At 36.5% G+C, this 23,477-nt stretch overlaps 1 protein-coding gene across 3 annotated transcripts in view; it reads left to right on the top strand.

The window, feature by feature from the left end:
* DHX15 (DEAH-box helicase 15) overlaps nt 1–23,477 on the top strand; it is a 56,776-nt gene that overhangs the window by 20,983 nt on the left and 12,316 nt on the right. For all 3 annotated transcript variants that reach the window (XR_014811889.1, XR_014811890.1, NM_001252212.1), the window contains 7 exon segments: nt 5,902–6,061; nt 8,109–8,327; nt 13,998–14,165; nt 20,444–20,530; nt 21,292–21,441; nt 22,324–22,432; nt 22,834–23,025. Coding sequence is in view for 1 of the 3 variants with exons in the window: in NM_001252212.1 (NP_001239141.1) it covers nt 5,902–6,061; nt 8,109–8,327; nt 13,998–14,165; nt 20,444–20,530; nt 21,292–21,441; nt 22,324–22,432; nt 22,834–23,025 (1,085 nt within the window). In the remaining 2 variants the exon portion in view is untranslated.

The raw sequence follows: 23,477 nt of genomic DNA, 5'->3' as shown, positions 1-23,477 counted from the left end.
AAGTGCAAACTATTTTAGCTTTGTGATTTTTCTCTTCCTTACTGTCGTTATTTGAAAAGTATTCTACTGATAGGGGCTTTAAACAAAGGTAGGTTTTGTGGTATGAAAAATAAAAATGTGTAAAAGTTCTTTTGGTTGTAGTCTTTTTGAGAAGTCTAGATCCATTATAACTTGAAAAAAGTTACCTCACACAAACCTGAAGGTGTAGGCATTTTAATGTGGATAGCTTTTCTTTAATAAAGGTACATGTGTCACTTGATTAGACTGTAGTGGGTTAATCTAAAAATTTAAGGGAAAATAAATTTATACAAACCTTAAACATTTTAACTTCAAAAACCTATACATTCATTTATCAATTTGTTAATGTGGGACTGTCAACATATCTTTGAATATGGGCCCTTTATTTGGAGTTAGTTCCATTACTCAGTAAAATGTCTAGTTCTTAAGGTGGAATTTAAACTTCAGACGCTTGTAAAATGCACAGATGTTGCTTTTCTGGAATTTAGGAGAGTAGAGTCTTTTGGAATTCTGGAATTCCAGACCCCCTTCACTCTTGTAGCTTTCTCATGCATTGATCAGGGTTTTTGGTGTGTGATTCATCTTTTTCAAGCTTTTCTGAACATAGACCTTAAGATACATGTATACAACTCTTTCCTTTGAAAAAGTTATCATATCAGATATGATTATGTTGAGCCAACTGGTAGGGACCAAAGTGTGGCTATACTGCAGTATGTTTTGTGGAATATGATTGGTTTTCCCAAGGATTCGTTCATTAGGTGAAGGTTAGTTAAGAGTGTAGTACAGAATTCTGTATTGAATACTTAGCAAGTGCCAGGCAGTTGGCATAATTAGGTATTTTATATACCTTGTTTTATTTAATTTAAAAGTAGCCACCATATTCTCATTTTTCAAGTGGAGCATTAGAGAAGTTGAGCTTGTTCAAGGTAGGAAAAAGCAGGGCCTTGACCAAAGTTTGTCTTGCTGCAACAAGGATGTGTTTTTAACCACTGTATATGTTATTCCTCTCCATCCTGGTTCTTCATCTTTCCATGTAATTATCTATGTGTAAGTATTTGTAAAGCAGTAAAGCTAATTACTCAGAATTGACAATGCCTGTCATTTATAATAGATGCTGTTTGAAGCAGGAACAAGAAAAATTTCTTTGGGTCATGCTGAGACAAGTTTTGGATCTTTTAGAAACAGTCTTGATTAATCTACTTATTTAGTCATGCCAGAATAAAGCCTATACTTTGAACGGTAACCAAATCCTAACAGTATTCAAATAGCAATATGTAACTAGGATTTTCTGAACAGATTAACTTCAGCATTTATAGCAGGGCTGGTTCAGGAGTAATATGCTGCTGATCTCACATTGTATCTTGGAGATTGTTCTAGAACAGTAAATATAGAGGTTGCTTCTTTTTTTTTTTTTTTTTTGTCTTTTTTGCTATTTCTTTGGGCCGCTCCCATGGCATATGGAGGTTCCCAGGCTAGGGGTCGAATGGGAGCTGCAGCCCCCCAGCCTACGCCAGAGCCACAGCAACACGGGATCCGAGCTGCGTCTGTGAGCCACACCACAGCTCACAGCAACGCCGGATCATTAACCCACTGAGCAAGGGCAGGGATCAAACCCGAGACTTCATGATTCCTAGTCGGGTTCGTTAACCATTGCGCCACGACGGGAACTCCTGCTTCATTCTTTTTAATGGCTGTATAGTTTAATTGTTTTGATGGGACACTCAGATGTACAGTTACTAAAATCAGTTGCTGCCCTTAGTACTCTCTTACAATCTTGTACACACATTTTCACACACGCTCAGGTGTATGTATCTGAAATGAGTTTCCTGAAAATGAAACTGGTTGGGTCAAAGGGTGTGTTTGAATTTTATTAGCTGTTGCCAGATTGCTCTCCACAGAGATTTTATCTCCTCAGACTAGTAAGGAATGAGCAAATGAGTATCTGTTTCCATACCCTTGCCAGCACTTTGGTTTGGAACTTTTTTTATCTTTGTCAGTATTGTAAGTGAAATATGGAATCTCATTATGGTTTTAATTTGCATTTCTTTTGTATGAAATTGAGCATTTTTACATGTGTTTATGAGCCATTTGTATGTCTTTGGAATCTGAGACTAGTGCTTTTTCATCTTTCCAGAAGTATTACTGCCTAGTTGACAGTCATTTTAAAATTTTAAAATGCATGCCAATCACAGAGAAGGTAAATTTGAAAAATATGCAAAATAGAATGGATGAAATTTAATAACCTGTATTCGTTGGCCTTTTTCTTAGAGATTTGTGTGAGCTTTTAATAATTGGCGTTCTATAAGTTCCCATTGTGGTCCAGTGGAAACGAATCCACTAATATCCGTGAGGAAGTGGGTTTGATCCCTGTTCCTTGCTCAGTGGGTCAGGAATCTGGCATTGCCTTGAGCTGTGGTGTAGGTTGCAGGTGCGGCTTGGATCCTGCGATGCTGTGGCTGTGGTGTAGGCCAGCAGCTGTAGCTCTGATTCAACCCCTAGCCTGGGAACCTCCATATGCTGCGGGTGCCCTAATTTAAAAAATAATAATAATTGCCATTCTGGATATGAGTTGCAATTTTTGCCTGGTTTTCCATTTGCTCTTCACCTTGTTTATGATACTTCATGCCACATAGAACTTCAATTTTATACAAGTATTTAACCACTTTTTAACATTGGATTTTACATCCACCCCCAGGCCTAGATTGTTTTAAATAATCCATGTATTCTATATTTTAGTATTTTGGTTTCATTTTAAATTTATTTGGTCAATTTGGAATTTTTTTAAGGGAGGGTATAAGGTTTCAAGTAGGGGTTCTTACACACCCACCCCACCCCCCCACCTGTGCCAGATAACACTGAGTTACTGAGGATTGCTTACCCACATGGACAAGTTTTTCGTTATCACTGATAATGAGCATCATTTGTTGAAATTAAGTTACAAATAATATATAGTTAATTTCTTTTTTTCTTTTTTTTTGCTTTTAGGGCCACACCTGCCGCATGTGGAAGTTCCCAGGTTAGGTGTCAAATCTGAGCTACAGCTGCCAGCCACAGCCATAGCCACAGCAATGCCGGATCTGAGCCGAGTACAGGTCTACATACACCACACAGCTCATAGCAGTGCCAGATCTCCGACTCACTTAACGAGGCCAGGGATCAAACCTGGATCCGCAAGGATGCTAGTCCTTGCTAGATTCGTTTGCACTGTGCCATAACGGGAACTCCAGTGTGTTGATTTTTAGATTTCCAGTGTTCATTTTATAAAGCATTTGTTACTTTCCTGTGGATCTTTTTCCCTTTTGTATGTATTTCCTTTAAACCAGGCTACTTGAGATGCTTCAAAAATTATAAATATATGTAAACACAAAACTGTAGACAAACAATACATTTGAATTGCAAAGTGTTTTACCATGCTTTGTTTATATCAGAATTAGTGATATTGGCTGGGATCACAGTTGGTGGTTAGTTAGCTTGTAGTTGTACATCTATGTATACCCATTGCAAAAAATACTTAAGCTAAGTTGATAGCATGCTGAGTTTTTTTGGTTTGTTTTCTTTTGTTAAATAGTTCCGGTTGAAGATAGAAACTGTTTCTGACTTGTTTCAAGGATGTTTTTGCTGCTTTAGCTATCCACTTCATCTGCCTCTTGTTTAACTTGATTACTTTAGACTAGTGCTTTCCACAAGTTAGCAAAATTATATGAAAGCTTGTTGAAGCACAGATTGTTACATCTCACCTTCGAAATTTTTGATCAAGTAGGTCTGGGAGTAAGACCCAAGTTCTGTATTTCTAACCAGTTCCCAGTTAATGTTAATGACTTTTTATGCGAGTCTGTCCCAGGACAGAAAAACATTGTGGGTAATAGGGTACCCAGTAAAATGTAGAGTTTAGCTGTCCTGTGCAATTTTTGTTTATTAGTCCGTTATTGAAACTTCAAAATTATGTAATTACTGTTTATTATTGTGATACCCTGTTTTTATGGCTCACCTCTTAATCTGGGTAAATATTTTATTGCTACTCAAAAAGGTAGTAAAACTTAACATAGGTAAAAGAAAATGGCTGGAGTTTTTTACCAAAGGGTTTTATACATCTAGCAGTATAGAAAGTCATCAGGTAGCTTGTTTTTATTTATTTACCTGGGACTTGGAGGGGAGTATGTTAGTGTAGGAGGGGCCTGGGATTGGGAATCAGTACACTGATACCTAGATTTGGTGAGCTATTTAACTGGTTTTGAGACCCTGGAAAAGGTATTGAGTCAGAGTTTAATTGGCTCTTTTTTCTTTCATGGTCTTAATATAATCTTGTAGGTAATGCTCTGTTGATTCCATGAATGTGGTAGTTTTCTTTTTAAAATAGGACCAAAGAAGAAAGAAGCATAAAGTATATAAAGATGGATTTGTTTGCCAAAAGTCTTAATTTACAATTAATTTCAGGTGAAATAAAGAGATGGTTTCACTTGGGTTATACAGTGTCATTTTGCTGAACTTAGTGCTCTAACAGATGGCATTAGCTAAAAATACCAAGTTGGGGAGTTCCCGTCGTGGTGCAGTGGTTAACGAATCCAACTAGGAACTGTGAGGTTGTGTGATCGATCCCTGGCCTTGCTCAGTGGGTTAAGGATCTGGAGTTGCCATGAGCTGTAGTGTAGGTCACAGACGCGGCTCGGATCCTGAGTTGCTGTGGCTCTGGTGTAGGCCGGCAGCTACTGCTCCGATTTGGCCCCTAGCCTGGGAACCTCCATATGCTGCGGGAGTGGCCCAAGAAATGGCAAAAAGACAAAAAAAAAAAAAAAACAACCAAGTTGATCCATGAAAGATTAAATTAGATTAATTTGTGAGAAATAGGGTCAAAACAGTGAAGTCATACATGATGGCTTAGATTTTTATATCACTTTTAATTTTGTGCATAAAACTACGGATTTTTATTTAACTGATCTGTGACTTTAGCATTTGCAAGCTGACTTTGTTTTGTCCAGGTGCCAAACATAGGATGATTGTTCTGTGTTAGTGACAGTAGCAGCCAGGGTGGAATGGACAGCAGAAAGCTGACCCATGGCAATTCTGGAAACCACCCTTCCTATGAGTGCCTAGAATCCATATTAGCTGTCTTTAACCATCCCTAAGTCTGATTTTCCTCTTTTTGGTTCATTGAGATAACTAATGCCATTTGTCTTTTCCATACGTATTTGTCAGCATTTCCATAGTGCTAATGCTGCTCCTCATTTCATGAATGTATTCCTTTTTATGATTCCTCCTTTGTCATTTTACTGAATTTGGTGGGGCTGAGGAAAGAGATGGTAAATTTGTGCTTTCTTAGCCCCCACCCCCCTTTTGGTTCTACTTATTTGTAGGGTTTTTTAAAAATTATTAAAGTATATTTGATTTTCTAAGCCTTTTTGAACAGGAATCCGTTTTTAGCTTAAGTGGGGAGTGGGGAGTTCAGATTTTGAAAAAGTGTAACATTTCAGTGATACAGTGTGATAATAAAGCAACTTAAAATGGTTTCTTGGTTTTGTTTTACAGGTTGAATATTGGTTTTAAATTTTATTTGTTTTTTAAGAAATTTAAGTGACTAATTTGTTTTAGCATTTATACGAAATCATGTGTTCATTGTATTCCATCATCATCAGGTTTACCTTTTCTCTGCATTTCAGTATTACAGCCTCACTTGACATGATTTAATAATGTACAGTGTGTTTGATATATTTACTAAAAATTTTTCGTAGAAGCTTATTTTGCAATTGGTTTGAAACAGTATCATGTTTGTTTTGGACAAGGATTTAATTTTGACTTACCTGATGCTTTTGCATTTCATATTTGTGTCATATTTAGCTTTAAAATGCCTTAAATGAACCTTAACCAATATGTTCTTTGTCAACATAGGTATATGACTGATGGCATGTTACTTCGTGAAGCTATGAATGATCCTCTCTTGGAGCGTTACGGTGTAATCATTCTTGATGAGGCTCATGAAAGGACATTGGCTACAGATATTCTCATGGGTGTTCTGAAGGAAGTTGTTAGACAGAGATCAGATTTAAAGGTGAATTAATTTCTTTCGTTCTTTCAGAATAGCTATATATGCATGTATGTATAAAAAGCAGAGCACATGCTGATCACTCTAATCATATATTGAAAAAAAATCACTTATAAGAGAAGCAACCAGTGAGAGTACTTGGCACTGGTTATTCTTTCTAATTTACTTTGCTGTGTCTTTGTTTTTAGACTTTAAGCATGCTTCCACTTTTTAGTCAAGTTTTTTTTTTTTTGTCTTTTTTTTTGTTGTTGTTGTTGTTGTTGTTGCTATTTCTTGGGCCGCTCCCGCGGCATATGGAGGTTCCCAGGCTAGGGGTCTAATCGGAGCTGTAGCCACCGGCCTACGCCAGAGCCACAGCAACGCGGGATCCGAGCCGCGTTTGCAACCTACACCACAGCTCATGGCAACGCCGGATCGTTAACCCACTGAGCAAGGGCAGGGACCAAACCCGCAACCTCATGGTTCCCAGTCGGATTCGTTAACCACTGCGCCACGACGGGAGCTCCTAGTCAAGTATTTTTAAGCCAAATCTTTTCAATTTCTAACCCACCTAGTTTTTTGTTTGTTTTGTTTTAAACGATCTAATAACCTGGTAGTTTTGTAAGCCTTCTGTTTACCGGGGCCTCTATTAAGGACAGAGGACTCCTTTGGGGATCAAATCTTTGTCCTTGTCCCAGCACAGACCACTCATTATAACTTACAGTGCTGGAGAGTAGAATAGCTATATCCAGAACAAACTGCTTCTCAGAAATTCCTGTGCTTAACCTAGGGTCTTCGTTGTTTTTTCTCTTATATACCACTTGTACCCTGGCCAGGGTTACTATGTTGATACAAGCTTAAAACTGACTGAGTATGCTGACATTTTTGTCCCCCAAAGTTGATGTTCTCCTTTTACACTGTGTGTTTGTGTTTATGTACCATTCATTGAAACCTAGTATTCTGTGTTACCTGTATGTGTTATAAAGGGTTGGAACACCAGGCAGAAAAATTCTGGGTCTTTAAAAAAATCGATCTTTGAGTATGATTTTACTTATAAAAATTAAATTTATTCTTTTAAAGAATATACTTGAATAACTACATGAGTACTATCATTGATTAAACCTATGAGTTATATTGAAATTTTTAGAGAAGAACTCAATGTAGAAATTAAGAACACTAACGGAATGTTTAATGGGGGAACCTTCTTTTAAAGTTTATTTTTAATGGGTTATATAACTGTATAATTTACATACAGGGAGGGTGACTACACAGTCATGTAACCCTGCGACTTACAACAGTATAGAAAACCTGTTTTAGAAAATGTTCCGGAGAAGTTATGCTTTAATAAAGATGGTTTGGAAGAACAGAGATTTTTATCTGTGTCATTGATTTTTTTTTTTTCCCCACTTACTTCCTGTTCCCTATATGCAAGGTTGTTATGTTCTATTTTAATAACATAACAGCAATCATGTTGTATATTAATGTTGTCTTTTACCAATCCCTTTTACATATTACATAATTTTTAAAACTTTAGTTTTTAAGGTGGTTGTAGTTTCATGAAGACGCATTGTAATTATTTATTCACTGGATGTCAGGTTTATTTCTGCCTTTTTTTTTTTTTTTTTTTTTTTTTTTTTGTCTTTTTGCCATTTCTTGGGCCACTCCTGCGGCATATGGAAGTTCCCAGGCTAGGGGTCCAATCGGAGCCGCAGCCACTGGCCTGCGCCATAACCACAGTAACTCGGGAATCCGAGCCACATCTGCAACCTACACCACAGCTCATGGCAACACCAGATCCCTAACCCACTGAGCAAGGCCAGGGATTGAACCCACAACCTCACGGTTCCTAGTTGGATTCTTTAACCACTGAGCCACGACGGGAACTCCTATTCCTGCTTTTTAAAAATGTAAATAACTTCATGTAGCTCAGCCTTTCTGTATTTAATTTTTTATCACAGTTTAGGCATAACCACTCTCTATAGAGAGCAATAAACATTACTCCTCTGTTTTTTGCTTTAAAACCATGTAAGAGTCTTGGAAGACACCTTCAAATGATTTACTGTTTTCTTTTCAGGTTATAGTTATGAGTGCTACTCTAGATGCAGGAAAATTCCAGATTTACTTTGATAACTGTCCTCTCTTAACTATCCCTGGGCGTACACATCCTGTTGAGATCTTTTATACTCCGGAACCAGAGAGAGATTATCTCGAAGCAGCAATTCGGACAGTGATCCAAATTCATATGTGTGAAGAGGAGGAGGGAGATCTTCTACTTTTCTTAACTGGTCAAGAGGTATTGTGATTATTTGTTTCATTGTATTTCTTTTAGGCAACAAACTTAAAAACTTGGCCTGTATTAACCATACATTTCTTATCCCCGGTGTTCAAAAGTTTTTCAACTTGATTGTATATATGTATGAAATACAAAACTACAGTCAGTAATTTAGTTTGTAAGTGAACTCAGGTGCCCATCCACCATCAAAACAAATGTTTGCATTTTTTTGTTTGTTTGGTTTTGTGTTTATTTTAAACTTCTTGTATGTGCTCACTGAAGATTGGAAGGAATCACTGAAATTCTTTAGTTAGAATTTCCCTCATTTTAAGAAAGAGATTTTATTCTCAGGTGTGGCATTTTCTAAACTTGTTTCCAGCAAGGTGTTAACAGGTATGCTATGGAATTCTTGATAGCTAAATAAGCATTAGTTTTAGAAGGCCTTTCTCTAGAGGTTTTCTTAAAGCTTGTCATTTGCTCTAATAGGATTTTTGAATTTTCTAGAATGTTCTTCTCAAACTAGTATACAAGCTGCTTACTAAGAAAACATATAGATTCCAATTCAGTAGGGCAGGTAAGACCTCATTCTATTCCTGGCAAGGTTCTAGAGCAGTGCTGTTTCATTAGAACTTTCTTCAAAGATGCTAATGTTCTGTATCTGTGTTGTTCAATATAGTAGCCACAACAACTTAAGGGCTTTTGAGTTTTTGAAATGTGGCTGCTGAGAGAGAGGACTAAATTTCAATTTTATAGAATTTTAATTAATTTAAAATAGATAACATTTGCTTAACCCTGTTCCTACTTTAGTTTTTGTGTGGTCTACTAGCTAAGAATTGTTTTTAAGTTTTTAAAGGGTTGTACATGAAACAAAGAATATGCAACAGAGTTGATATATGGATTCAGAGATCTTAAAAATTTGGTCCTTTACAGTAAGAGTTCTGATCCTTGCTCTAGAACATGTTTTTCTCAAGTGTGGTCAGTGGTTTACCAATGTTGAGGGGAGTTTGTTAAAGCAAGTTCTTGGCCCTGTTCCAGACATGCTGAAACAGGTGAAATTTTAGGACAACATATAGGAATCTGCATTTTAAGCAAGCACTTCAGGCCTTTTTTATGTTCCCTTAGGTTAAAGGTCACTGTTCCAGGTGAATGTTTTAGCCAGTGTGGTACCTGTGGCACATTAATGATACCACCTTAAACTTGAGTGGAGTTGGCCCTTATCTCCTCACAAATCAAAATCAGTCTGCTGTGTGACAGTCTGCCTCCACTAGAATGTGAACTATCTTAGTTGTGTTCAGTTTCTACAGGGATGCTTGATACATGGTATTTGATCAATACTGTTGCATCAAGTGTCATAAATATAAATGTTGGGTAATTTTTTTTTATCCTCACATTTTTTTCAGTATTGTCCCTGTGATTTATAATTTGTGCCCCATTGGCCACTGTTTTTCTGTAGAGCAAAGTTTTTCAACTGTAGTACTATTTATGTTGTAGGCCAATTAATTCTTTGCTGTGGGTACCCTGTGCATTAGGATATTTGTTAGCATCTCTGACCTTTACCCATTAGATACAGTTGCAGTCCCCCAGTTGGGACAACTAAAAATATCAGATTTTGCCAAATATCATTTGCAGTAGAGTTATTCTTTCGGGAAATAAGATGTGTTGCAAACTCATTTTTGCACATAACCCCCTGTTGGTAACTAGTCTTTCTTTTGTATGCATTTTGAATAGGGGAACTTTTATATATTTTATAAGCAAGAGTAGCAAATGCTGTTTAGATAGCATATAAGCAGTGCTTATCCTATAATGGGGTGATGAGGCTGTTGAGGTATTCGTTTTCTTCTTTTGTTTCTGGTCTCTATAGTTTTTCACTTCTGAAGTGTTTTTTTAAGCAGCTGTTCAAAATAGTCATTATGTTCAGATAACTAAGCACATCAGAGTTGTATCAGAAATATCAGATGCCCTTATGATGAGGACCTGAAGTGCTTTTCTGTAAATTAAATTCCTATGATTGATATTTTGGCTAGATCTACCCTGCAGCTGGGGAGAGGAAGAAATAAGCCTCAAGGATTTCAAATGTGTATATATCTTTCAATAAAGTGTTACCGTAATTGTGAACTAGGTTTACATGTGTCCTGTTACATTTTTAAGTATCCTTTATAAGACTAGGCTTGATGAATTTGAAGACCTTTATGGAGACGTTAGCAAAGTGCCCAGTGTAGTTCATTTCATTGATTGTGTTTAATAAAGCTGTTAAAGATACATAAAATACAAGTGCTTCTCATATCTGTGAACCTCTTTATTCTCACTTGGTCAGTTAAACAGTAGACTCTGGGAATTCAGTATTCCTATCTTCATAAATTTGAACAGCATCCATAAAATTTAGCTAGCTTGAAATTTTATTATTTATTTATTTATTTGCATTTTAGGGGTGCACTCTTGGCATATGGAGGTTCCCATGCTAGGGGTCTAATTGGAGCTACAGCAGCCGGCCTATGCCACATAGGCCGGGTGCATCTGTGACCTACACCACAGCTCACAGCAACTCCAGATCCTCAGCCCACTGAATAAGGCCAGGGATCGAACCCGCAGTCTCATGATTCCTAGTCAGATTCATTAACCACTCACTGAGCCGTGATGGGAACAATCCCCCCCCCCTTTTTTTTTTTTGCTTTTTAGGGCCGCACTTGCGGCATAAGCTTGAAATTTTAGAATGATGATGAAGATCATGTTACCATTTTGACCACTTAAACAGTAGTGCTTCTATAGTCTCCTGGGTTAATTAGGGAAGGGAGAGACTGGTTTTAATTGGTTAAAGGTTGGGAAAGATTTGAATTCTAGAGTGTTTTTTATGTTTTGTTAATCCATAAAATCTGGGTCTGTAATTAAAATTAAGTGCTGCTTAGTAGAGCTCCTTAGAGGAGCTAGGCTACTGAGTTAGCTAAGAATGACTATAATTGAAATATCAGTTGTTTGCAAGCTGGTACTTGAAGATGTTGGTACTTTTCATTCTTTAAGTAGTACATTTCTTTTTCTTTTTTCCTTTTTTCCTTTTTTTTCTTTTTTCTTTTTTTTTAATGGCTGTACCCGAGGCATATGGAAGTTCCCAGGTTCTACAGGTGGAAGCTGAGCTGCAGCTGCTGGCCCACACCACAGCCATAGCAAAACCAGATCCGAGCCATGTCTCAACCAACACCACACTTCACAGCGAGGCCAGGGATCGAACCCACATCCTCATGGATACTAGTTAGATTCTTAATGCACTGAGCCACAATGGGAACTGCAAGTGGTACATTCTTTAATTTCACTGAGTCCTTTCCACATGTAGGTTTAGACTCTTTAAGTTGGTAGGGTCTGAATTAATTTTACTAACTTAAATATTGATGCTTTTGGTGCTGAAAGTCTTTCCTCAATTCACAGACTTTTTTGTTTCAATTCTCAGAAGGTTGCATTGTGCTGTGAATGTCAGTGAGCTTTGTGGTCTTCTGACTTGCAGTGTTGACTCTGGAAGTATGGTTAAATTTAGGGAAGATTTTGTTGCACAGGTTCGAAACTTAGTGTTTAGAACTTTGTATAAAACCATAAGTGGTATGTGAGGTTTTTTTCCTCCCCTTTTTAGTTGCTTTTATATCCCATGCAGTAATGATGTTGTTTTAGCTCCATCCATGCTTAGCAGAGTGGATAGTTAATTCCAAGTATAGTTGGAATTAACATCTTAAAATTCTGGAATCTGCACATTAATGATTTGGGGCATTTAATTTTCCAATATATAAAATTTGGAATTCAGTGACTTCTGATCATTTATTTTCCAGATTGAATTAACAAAATTGAAAATACTCTGAATTTTTTATCTGTTCTTTTTTTTTCCTTTTTTTTTTTCTTTTTTTTTTTTCTTTTTAGGGCTGTACCCATGGCATGTGGAGGGTCCCAGGCCAGGGGTTGAATCTGGAGCTGTAGCCACTGGCCTACGCCACAGCAGTGCCAGATCTGAACCACGTCTGCAACCTATACTACAGCTCGTGGCAACGCCAGATCCTTAACCCACTGAGGAAGGCCAGGGATCGAACCCGCAACCTCATGATTCCTAATCAGATTCGTTTCCACTGCACTATGACAGGAACTCTGAAAATATTCTGAATATTGGTGTCAATTTTCCTGTGTGTGTGTACACACGTACACAACACAGTGTAGTTATGGTATGAGAAATAGGGGAAGTCCATGTATAAAAAGAAATCTGGTTTTGGATATATATTCAATTTTTTTTTTTTTTTTTTTTTTAATTTGGAAGAGATCTAATTTTGTATTTGTATACCAGCAGGGGGCATTCTAATCTAGATACAGCATTTGAAGGCGATTTTTTTGTTAAAAAAATATTTGTTGCATTTATTATGTATTTTTCAGTGAATAGCAGAACTTGCATTTTCTTTTGGAAACATTAGATCTCAGTGGAAACTATTATATCGAATCCTAAGTAGTAATTTTTCATATCAGTTTTCAAGACCTTATCTGTTACTCAGGAAAAACAACACATTTGAAATAGATGGAAAAAAATTTTTTTCTTAAGTATACGAAATTTTTGTTTTCTTTAACGTGGAAACAGTTGCACATTGATTTAAAATCATTTCAAAGGAAATTACTCTAGCTTGATAAAATAAACAAGACACTTAATCAGTCTGTCTTTTGAATAAAAGGTAGTTCGTTGGTAAGGGTAACTTTTGATTGGTTATTCATTGGACAAACTGCCAAGTCATAAACTGAATTTAACTGAATTAAAACCTCTGTAAAATTTAAAAGACGCTCTCTTTCAATTTCTAAGTCCCTTTGCCACTCCATGGAGCTTCTACTTACTTCCCTGTCTTCTGTTTCCTCTCTTAAACCTGGATTTGAATGCAAATCCATTGGAATGGTTTTTTGTAGTAGGGAAATTTTTGAAGACGCTCTAAGATAGTTGGTTAACCTAGTTCTTAAATATCTATGTTGATACTGTAGAGGTGTGTGTTTTTATTAGGCACAATGAAGCAAATTTTCATATAATATGTGACGTTAAAAGCTAATTGTCTTATTTGAAATATCTTGCACATCAATTTCTTTTAGATTGTGAAAACTGAGAAGGTTATGCATTCAGTTAAATATTCCTGGGTGAGAAATTTCAATTCTAATAGTTTGTTGAAGATTAATTAGAACATCCAACTCTTTTTTTTTTTTTTTTTTTTTTTTTTGGTCTTTTTGCTATTTCTTGGGCCCCTCCCGCGGCACATGGAGGTTCCCAGGCTAGGGGTCGAATGGGAGCTGTAGCCACTGGCCTACGCCAGAGCCACAGCAACGCGGGATCCGAGCCATGTCTGCAGCCAACACCACAGCTCATGGCAACGCCGGATCCTTAACCCACTGAGCAAGGGCAGGAACCGAACCCACAACCTCATGGTTCCTAGTCAGATTCGTTAACCACTGAGTCACGACGGGAACTCCAGAACATCCAACTCTTAAGAAAACGGGTATGGAATGGAAATAAGGCAATTGTATATTTATTTGACTCTGGAAATCAAAGTTTCTTGGATTATTTTGGAAATCCCACTGAAATTTGCTAAGTTGATTTTGATTTCTAAAATGAAAATAAGATGCATAGAACTAAGATGATAAATACTTAAAATGTTTCAGTGAGTTCATTTTCAGACTTAAACTTTTATTTTGTAGGAAATTGATGAAGCCTGTAAGAGAATAAAGCGTGAGGTTGATGACTTAGGTCCTGAAGTTGGCGACATTAAAATCATTCCATTGTACTCTACACTCCCACCTCAGCAGCAGCAACGCATTTTTGAGCCTCCACCTCCAAAAAAACAGAACGGAGCAATTGGAAGAAAGGTAGATAGCATTGAAATATTCTCTGTATACATTGTATTAACACTAAAAGATTTGTCTCTGAAGTATCACTATATTGAATTATAAAGGAATAAGTTATGGGTGATTGTGATCTGAGTTGTATGCTATAGAGTTACCTCCATTTCCAAAGTAAATAGGAAGAAACAAATTTAGGTAGAGTGTGGCGTTTCTTTTGATCTTAGAGTAAGTGCAGCTTCCCTTCCCCATAGTAAGTTCCCCTTAGCAAATGGAAGGTTGTTTAGTGTGAGGAAGATGGCCAAATGTCTTTTTCCCCATTAAATCACTTGGCAAAGACTAAAGCACTTTTTTTTCCAGTGCCTTGGCTTCTGCCTAGAATTTCTTTGTCAAGATCTAACCCAGTGTCATGTCTGTAGGTATGAAGTGTTGACAACCTGGATCTCTAATAACAGCAGCACTAATCACACTGTATAAATATGTGGATTTCTTGAGGGCCAGGGACTGTGAAACATCCTTTTGGTTTGGATATCTGCCTGGCACAGAAAGGGAGCAACAGTGTTCCACCCTTCTTTCTGGGTGCTTTGTTGGGAGGGAGGGTAAGAAGGAAATCTGAGTTCTAGTTCAGTATAGGCAGCTATGCTTTTACCTTTTAAGAGATGGGGATTCTGATAAATTTCTTTGAAAGAAGATCAAAAGCCACTAGAACAGTAGAGTCAACTTGGCTTCCCAAAAGCCCGGCTGTTTATTAGAGTAAATAATAGCCACATGTCAATTTTGGTAAGATTCTTAATCTAGTTTTAAAGTTTGCAAGTTTTAAAGTGGGTAAAACTTATTACCCTCATCACCTTGGGAGAGGATTGTCAAGGATCAGGCTTGGTGTATGTAGGGTACTAACATATCCAGAACAGACTCAAAGTCCCTCACGGTAGCCAGTGTAAAAGCCTTAGGAAATAGTACTCCCTTAGGGTTTACTGGTCAGTTACATTTGGAGTTCAGTGCTTTCTTTTTTCTGTATTCGGGGCCTAACAGATTCACAGCTTTTTTGGTTGTATTCGTTAAATCTTTTTTTCCTCGTATTTTTGATTATTGGAAAATTACAAATTATAAAGATATTTAAATATATCATGGCTAATTACCTCTTTAAATGACTGTGTAAAAAGTTAAATGAACCAGATACATTTTTCAAATTGAAAGAACTTACTGAAAAGATAAGCAGTACAAGCCTAGTGGAATATAAATTAACAAGAGATTGATAGGAAAAAAATCAGGTTTTGAGTTTTTCATAGATCAGTAAGAGTAGTAAACATGACTTTTTAAATGTCTGGTCATAGCTTCATTATGTTGAACTTGGCAATTATTTTTGTAATGCTGTCTCTAGAACATGTTAAAATATTTTGTTACTTTACATACATTCAGAACCTTGGGGAAAACCTGAAGTTTTAAGTGATAACTTTCAGTATATAATTTTGAAATTGATTTGTTGACTAAAAAGTACTCATTTTTCTTGCAATCATGAACATTTTGTAGATCTGCATTTCTTTTAATTTTAAATGATGTTTTTATTTATCATTGAGTAAAATTGTCACATAGGAATATTTACCATGTTTTCGTGTAGTTCTCTTCATTCTGAGTTCCTTTGAGAATTACAGGGCCCATACTTACTAAAACTTATTTCATATCTGAGCTCTTCTTTGCTCTGTTAATGCTAGTGTATTGGAAATGTAGGTTCTGTCTGGTGCAGTACATGGTACATTTTGTGGACTCTATGGTGTAAGTCCATGGAATAGAATTAGTTTTTTTAATTAGTGCTTAAAAGTTCTTGTAAATCTTAAGGATGTTGGGAATTTTTTCTTTCTGCAGTGCGATTCAGCAGTAGTTGAATGTATGTGTGATGGCCACAGATGTTAAAGGGAGGTCCATTAGAGATCCTGTGGCTTGGGCTCACCTTGGGATCCTCTCTCAGATTTTTAATTCAGAATCAGAATGAAGGGCCACAGTGCTACTTCATCATCCACCAAGATGTTTCTTTCAAGCAAAGCTCTAGGCGCTCTTGGTGGGAAGTCGCGTTAATCTCCTGGTAGGAGTCAGCTTCATCTTCAAGCTTGAGAAGAGCACTGTCATGGCCTTCCTGAGTGATCCTGGGGGAGGGGGGACTTCCTTGACATTTGGTGCATCCTTCTTTATGAGAAAAAAACACTTTGAAGCCTAGCATGCCTAAGGGAAAATGAACGATTATTATAGAAGGCTAGTTTACAGAGGAGGATTCACGTATCCAGTCATATATTTTGAAGCTGGGCAAGAAAGGTAGGAGTGCCAGCTGAAAACCTGAGATTGCTGAAGTGCACTCTGGCTAAGCACTGACTGACAGGCAAGGTGAGCCGGTGGCAGCAAGACCCAAGGCCTGACAGGTCCAGTTAGATAAAGTAGGAGAAAGGATGGTGGGGTTGTAGGGAAGGGTAGGAATTAAGATGCACACAGGTTGTTATGAGGGAATGTATACTAGAACAGGGAGACCTGGTGTTAAGTTACCATTTTCTTACTCTCTTTTTTAAAAATACTACAACTTTGATAATATCCTGTTTTTATTATGAAATAAAGGACTAGAGGCCAAGGCTTGATTCTTCTGTCATATGAGTTCATTAATTAAACATTATTGTGCTAGTTACTAGAATGGGACCTTCGTTGAAGAGTGCTGTCACTGATTGATACTCACAATTAATTTAAAATTACATAGGAATATTTAGTGATTTACGGTCTGCTTCCAATTGTGTAAAACAAAATACCATTTGATTCTTTTTTTTTTTTTGTTAAATTGCTTTGTTCTAATAGAGACATAATAGCTAGCAGAGTGGAATGTAATAAGGATTAAAAGTTTTGGAACAAAGAGAGTAATACACTTAAAAATTACACCAAAATAAATTGTAATTCTGTATTACTTTATACTTGGGCATCTTTTATAAGGTAGTACCATATTATGCATTGTATTAATTTATGCAAAAATAATAGAATTCATAATACAATTGGTAAAACTAACAAAGCAGCTTTTTTGTATTGAAGTTTTAAAGTGTAGGCCACTTTAAAGTAAACTTATGGGCATTGGGGACTTAACTCATATTCCTTTTACAAATAATTACTGAGTTCTTTTTATATGGATTTCTAACATAGCACTAATAGTAAACTTTCAAGCTACTAATGTTCAAGAAAGGTTGAGAATGCAATACATAAATTTATGTGAGGGTGGACACTTTGACCTGTTTTGGTCATGCTTGACTTTTGTTCAAATATTTAACTTTAAAGCCGCAGTAGTTTTGTACATGCCTTTAAGTTTATTCATCAGTAAATCACTTGTATGCATTTTTTTTTTTTTTTGACTAAGACTTATAGTTGCTGTTTTATAGATTGGGGGTTATTAAAATCTAGCAGCTATTGTATTTATTTAGTTTTCATTAATTTTGCCCATATAAATAGCTGATTTTCTGTTGCTTATCTTAGAGTTTACTAATTAACATGGCTCAGAGCATACATTGCTCAATAAAAAAGAGAAATGGCTCTTGTGGAGATGGTTCTGTAGTTTTAAAGAGAGGCTTAATGATCCACTATCTGAAGATAACTTGGTGTGGTGTACTGCTGGGACATTTTCAAACAAACAAGCTAATGTCCTCACTGAATTGGAGACCCCACAGAGTTCCCTAGGGACTAAAAACCCAAACTTATTTAACCTAAGTGTGTTATTGTGTCCAAATAGAATTCAAGTAGAGCAACTCAAGTACTTTGAAATGGAATTATTGAAATAAATCAATGTGGATTCCATTAGAAGACAGATTATTGAGAAGGGAAGGGGATAAATCTAGATGAGAGTTTATTCTTAACCCATTTAACATAAAAGGATTAGAACTGGCAGTGTAAAACTTCTTATCATGGGGTTTATTCTATAGGGTTATTCTTTACCTGAAATAATTATTTGGTCAGTGAGATTTGAACACTTTTTAAGGCTCTTTGAACACATTGCCAAGCTACAGTCTAGAACGCTTGTAACATATGTGTTCCTGTTGGTAGTATGTGAGTCCCTTGACCAATTCAGGATCACTTTGTGTTGTGACCAGTTCCATTAGAGCATACTTTGGGCTTGCCTCACCCGCCTGCTAAGGTTCCAAGGGAGCTAGATTTAACTTTTATCATCTATTTATTTGTCTCTTCTTTTGTGTTATGTATGTGTGAATGTTTTATTTAGCCTTAGTTAGTGGTTATTGCCTTAGAGCTTTTTAGCCAGTTTACTTTTAGTCTTTGGGAAAAGTCTAAAAACCATGCTTCTGTAGGTCTTTTTTACACATTTTAGAGTTTAACTTTAGGATGGCACTAGACTCTATCATCAGTAGTGAAGGGGGCTTACCAGGTTCGTGTAATCACCTGATTCTTAAACACCTGTGTAATCAACACCTCCTTATAGGCATTGCAGAGTTTTTCACACACACACCCAAAGAAAACATGTGCACACCAAGTGAAATTAATTTTATGGACAAAAATTGTTCTTAAATAACTCTATGAAGAGTTGATCACATCAGTACAGTTTTATGACATTGACTATTCTGTTCTAGAAGAAATATGTGAAATATATTTTTTCCCAAAAAAAGATATTTTAAACATCTATCCAGAACTACGCTTTTCACACTAGACTATCAGAAAGCCTCAGGACCTTTTATATAATCACAAGCATGTAGTTTGTGATTCTGTATAGTTTATAAGGGCTTTCCACATTCATTATCTAATTTTATTTCTTAAAACTCAGCAAGACTAGCAATATGCAAGAGTTATGAAAGGAAACTGAAGTTCAGAGGTATTAAAACCTCTCCACTCTTAGCTACATAGGTTTGATTCCTAGCTTTGCCATCTACCCCTACGTTCATTGTTCCTTCTGCAACTCATTGACTTTATTCTAGAAGAATATTAAACTCAGGTTATATTTATTCAGGTTCACCTATTAACCTAGTATACACTGTTTGTGCTTACTTTGTATCTAATTATTTGAATGCATGTGCCATCTAAATGTTCTGGAAAATATATTTCAGTAACATCAAACCATTTGCAGTTTATTGGCCATTGGCTAGTTTAGTAGTCTTTTCAGTTGATCAGTGCAAAAAGGAAGGATTTTTGGTCTTAGACATGTAAATGATTCTAAAATATTATCCTGTTAATGAAGCTCTTAGTAATCTTCTAAACCTCCAAGATTTCCTGTCGGTGTGAGTCTTTTCTTACACATGCCTATGGGCATTCTTGTTCTCATGCTCTTGTTTTAAGCTGAACCTTCTATTGCTAATGCTCTTGCATTCTCTCTTATGGGTAGATCCCACCTTACATTCAACAACTCTTGTAAATGACATTTTCTCAGTAAGCTTTCCTTGTCTTTGCTTTGGAAAATAAACCCCTTTAAAGTCTTAACAGTGTATTTTGTTGTCATTACACTTCATACCACCTCTGATGTTTATTTACAAACTGTAAAAGCCCTAAACACAGAGTCTGATTCATCTTCTCTGTCAGCTGCTTACATATGCAGGCATCTACTACTTAATGGCAGTAATCTGTTCCAAAAATCAGATGTTCTGGGGAAAATGTAATGAGGATCCTATTTTTCTGTTGTTTAAAAAGAAGAGTTACATAACATGTTCTCAAGCCCCTAATTTCCTACAACATATTTAAAATGCAGTAAGAGACCTACATAAAAAAGCTATCATGGCTTTAAACATTATTCCCTGTCAATAAAATTTATTAAGATGATTCCTAACAATGTCTGTAGGCAGTGACATACTTTCTAAAACAAATATTTTGAATTCTGATGATCTGCCAGTTCTTGGAATCTAACTTGAGATTTTCATCCCTGTGTGCCATTTTGTTTGCAATACTGAGTTTTGGTGATTAAAAAAAAGGTTTGTAAATGAAAGATGTAATGTGCTGTGTGAGGTTGGGTGTTCTCTCAAGGAGACCTTCTGTGAGGTAAGGTTATATCACCTTTATCGATGTTTTTCTTTTGATTCTGTTTTATTTGAAAAATCAAAACATAATGTGATTGGGTAATAACATGAAGATTTTTATTGTCAAAAAAGGAAGGTACAATGATGACTAAATGAAATTTTGAATTCTTAAGTATTTATCTTTATGTAGCATTGGTCATGAAAGGTCAAATCTTATTTCTGGTTTATTTACTGCATTGCAGTTGATTGTTTAGTGAAAGTTCCTAGCTAATCTTATTATCATTTGCATTGTACTTGGCTTGTAGTATAAGTTAAATACTGTTTATTTCTTAACAGGTAGTTGTGTCAACTAACATTGCAGAGACATCTTTGACAATAGATGGTGTGGTATTTGTGATTGATCCTGGATTTGCAAAACAAAAGGTACATATTTTAGTACTTTATAAATCAGTATTAGCTTAATAATAATTTTTGCTTACTCATTTAATGGCTAAAATTTACTTTTTAGAATTATTTCCCAGTTTGTGCCTCATTTTCAGACTTCTGTGACATGAGCCCTTTGTGTTCTAGCTAGCTCTCACTAATGAGCCCGTTTTTAATGTTTAATTCTAGGCTTATTTTCTTTTAAGATTGCATTGGTTTCTTTGTTTCTGTGTAGTGATGGTGAGTGTTTTGGTTTGTGTGTGCATTTAAGGAGTGTGATGATAGTAATAAGTATAGGATTATCATCCCTGCAGATCAGTCACTTCACCCAGCTGAATTAAAGTTTCTATTATGTGCCAGGCACAGTACTTGAAAATAATGATTGATCTTCACACTAAACATTAGGTCTTCAAATTGACAGGTTCTTTTCAGGCAAAGGCCTTTAGCCCTGTCCACTATGTAAAAGTGAGGTAAAACTGAAGCTGTTTTAATTAAGAAAGAGTAAGGATGATGTAAGCTCTCTGTGTTAGATGACTTTTCATGTTAGCTTGAATCTCTCAGAATGCTGGAGTCAGAATACCTGAAAGAAAGTTAAAGAATAAGGGTGATGAATTCTCTGTTTCTGTCCTAACGTGATTTATGGTGGTCATCAGTACTACTTTATTTATTTAATTAGCCTTTGGCTTTGAGTACTTCTTTTAGATCACAGTTTTGTGTTTAATTGGAGAATCTCGTTCTTAATGTTACTTCCATTTTAATAGGTGTACAATCCTCGAATCAGAGTCGAGTCCCTTTTAGTGACAGCCATTAGTAAAGCTTCAGCTCAACAAAGGGCTGGTCGAGCTGGACGTACCAGACCTGGGAAATGCTTCAGACTCTATACGGAGAAAGCTTACAAAACAGAAATGCAGGTATGGGTTTTACTGTATCCTTCCCGTGTGTTTATTTTTTGTCTTTTTGCCTTTTCTAGGGCCGCTCCCACGGCATATGGAGATTCCCAGGCTAGGGGTCTAATCAGAGCTGCAGCCGCCAGCCTACACCACAGCTCACGGCAACACTGGATCCTTAACCTACTGAGCAAGGCCAGGGATTGAACCTGCAGCCTCATGGTTTTCAGTCGGATTCGTTAACCACTGAGCCACGATGGGAACTCCCTTCCCGAGTGTTTAGAAGTTAAGTTATATGTCTTCCGGCAATATAAGCCCTTTATTTGGAGGGAGGTATGTTTTGTTTTTTGTGGTGTTTTTTTTTGTTTTGTTTTGTTTTTTGTTTTTTAGGGTCACACCTGTAGCATATGGAGGTTCCCAGGCTAGGGGTCAAATTGTCGCTGTAGCTGCTGGCCTGCACCACAGCCACAGTAGCATAGGATCTGAGCTGTGTCTGCAGCCAATACCACAGTCCACAGCAATGCTGGATCTTTGACTCACTGAGCGAGGCCAGGGATCGAACCCACATCCTCCTTGATACTAGTTGGATTTGTTAACCACTGAGCCACAACAGGAACTCCAGCTCTTTAGTTTTTTCCTGAGATTGATGTTGCAGTCTACCAATGCACAACTCTTTGTTGCAGTACTTGGTGAAGGTGGGAGCAGCAGTAACACTTGGAGCTTCTCTAAAGATAGTTCACAGAAAGTGATTCCCTTTTAGTCCACAAGTATGTTTCTCCTCTTTGAGTCAGTGGTTTAGAAGAAATGCCAAATAGTTAAGGGGGCAGAGAACAGATACGTATTGTTTTCTGGCTCAAGAAGATTAAGGAATGTTTAACAGAACAAATGGTTTTTGTATTTTTCTAGGATAATACCTATCCTGAGATTTTGCGTTCTAATTTAGGATCAGTTGTGCTACAGTTGAAGAAACTTGGTATTGATGATTTGGTACATTTTGATTTTATGGACCCACCAGGTATGAATTCTCAAAACATAATTTATCAAACCTTTTAACGAAAATTGACACTTTTTCTTTGTATCCTGTTCAGTACATATATTAAATATATTTTACCTTTTTGTGAAAGTGAAGCAAGATGAATTTTGTGTGTTAACATTAAATTTTTTTAAGGAGAAACAGCTTGATAAACACTTTGTTAACAGTGATTTTAATGTACTTAGGAAAACGACAATTTTAACTTAGAAAAGTAGCAGTTTTCTATGATTCATAGTTTGCTAGATCTCTGTAATTGCATTTGGTGACAGTTTGAGTTTTCAAGTTTGGTCCACCGTAGAATGAAAAATGAGATTGCTTATAATGGTTTGTCACATTTTTGCATATTAAGGCAGCTTGTCTAATGGATTGCCTTTTCCCCTTAGCTCCTGAAACTCTGATGAGAGCCCTAGAACTCTTGAATTATCTGGCTGCTTTAAATGATGATGGAGATCTGACTGAATTGGGATCCATGATGGCTGAGTTTCCTCTAGATCCACAGCTCGCTAAAATGGTTATTGCAAGTTGTGACTACAACTGTTCTAATGAGGTCCTATCTATTACTGCTATGTTGTCAGGTAATAGAGGGAAAAGAACTAAAAAAACCCCAGCTCTTCAAAGTTTGGGTGGACTTCGCTTTTGGTTTTGTTTTTTAATATTTAGTATGATAGTGGATTTATAGATGGTTTTAAGGGACTCATTTTGTTTCCCAAAGATAACTTGTAAAGTAGCTTCATAATGACATAGTATTTACAGAAGTAAAGTAAGTCATTGTGCACAAGATAGTATAAAAACATTGGCTCTCTTGAGTGCAAATAAAAATTTCACTAAGAAAAGAGTAAGTCTGAAGACAGTATAACCAAGTTCTTTGGTAGGTCTCTCAGTTTTGTAGTTTATTGGCTAAAGTACAAGAAGAACTTTGTTCTAGTACCTGCCCTGGCACTATTAAGTGAGCCCGAGATAAATCAGCCTATCATCAAAGAGTGAGATTTATCTACATGTATATATGTACCCCAGTGGCAATCAAACA

The sequence above is a fragment of the Sus scrofa genome, chromosome 8, assembly GCF_054392235.1.
Source record: "Sus scrofa isolate SSC_HxYL_T2T_F1_AM1 chromosome 8, Sscrofa_HxYL_maternal_Yorkshire_Landrace_v2.0, whole genome shotgun sequence".
Lineage (NCBI taxonomy): Eukaryota > Metazoa > Chordata > Mammalia > Artiodactyla > Suidae > Sus > Sus scrofa.
The sequence above is the reverse complement of the archived record's forward strand: the minus strand, read 5'-3'. Positions and strand labels throughout refer to the sequence as shown.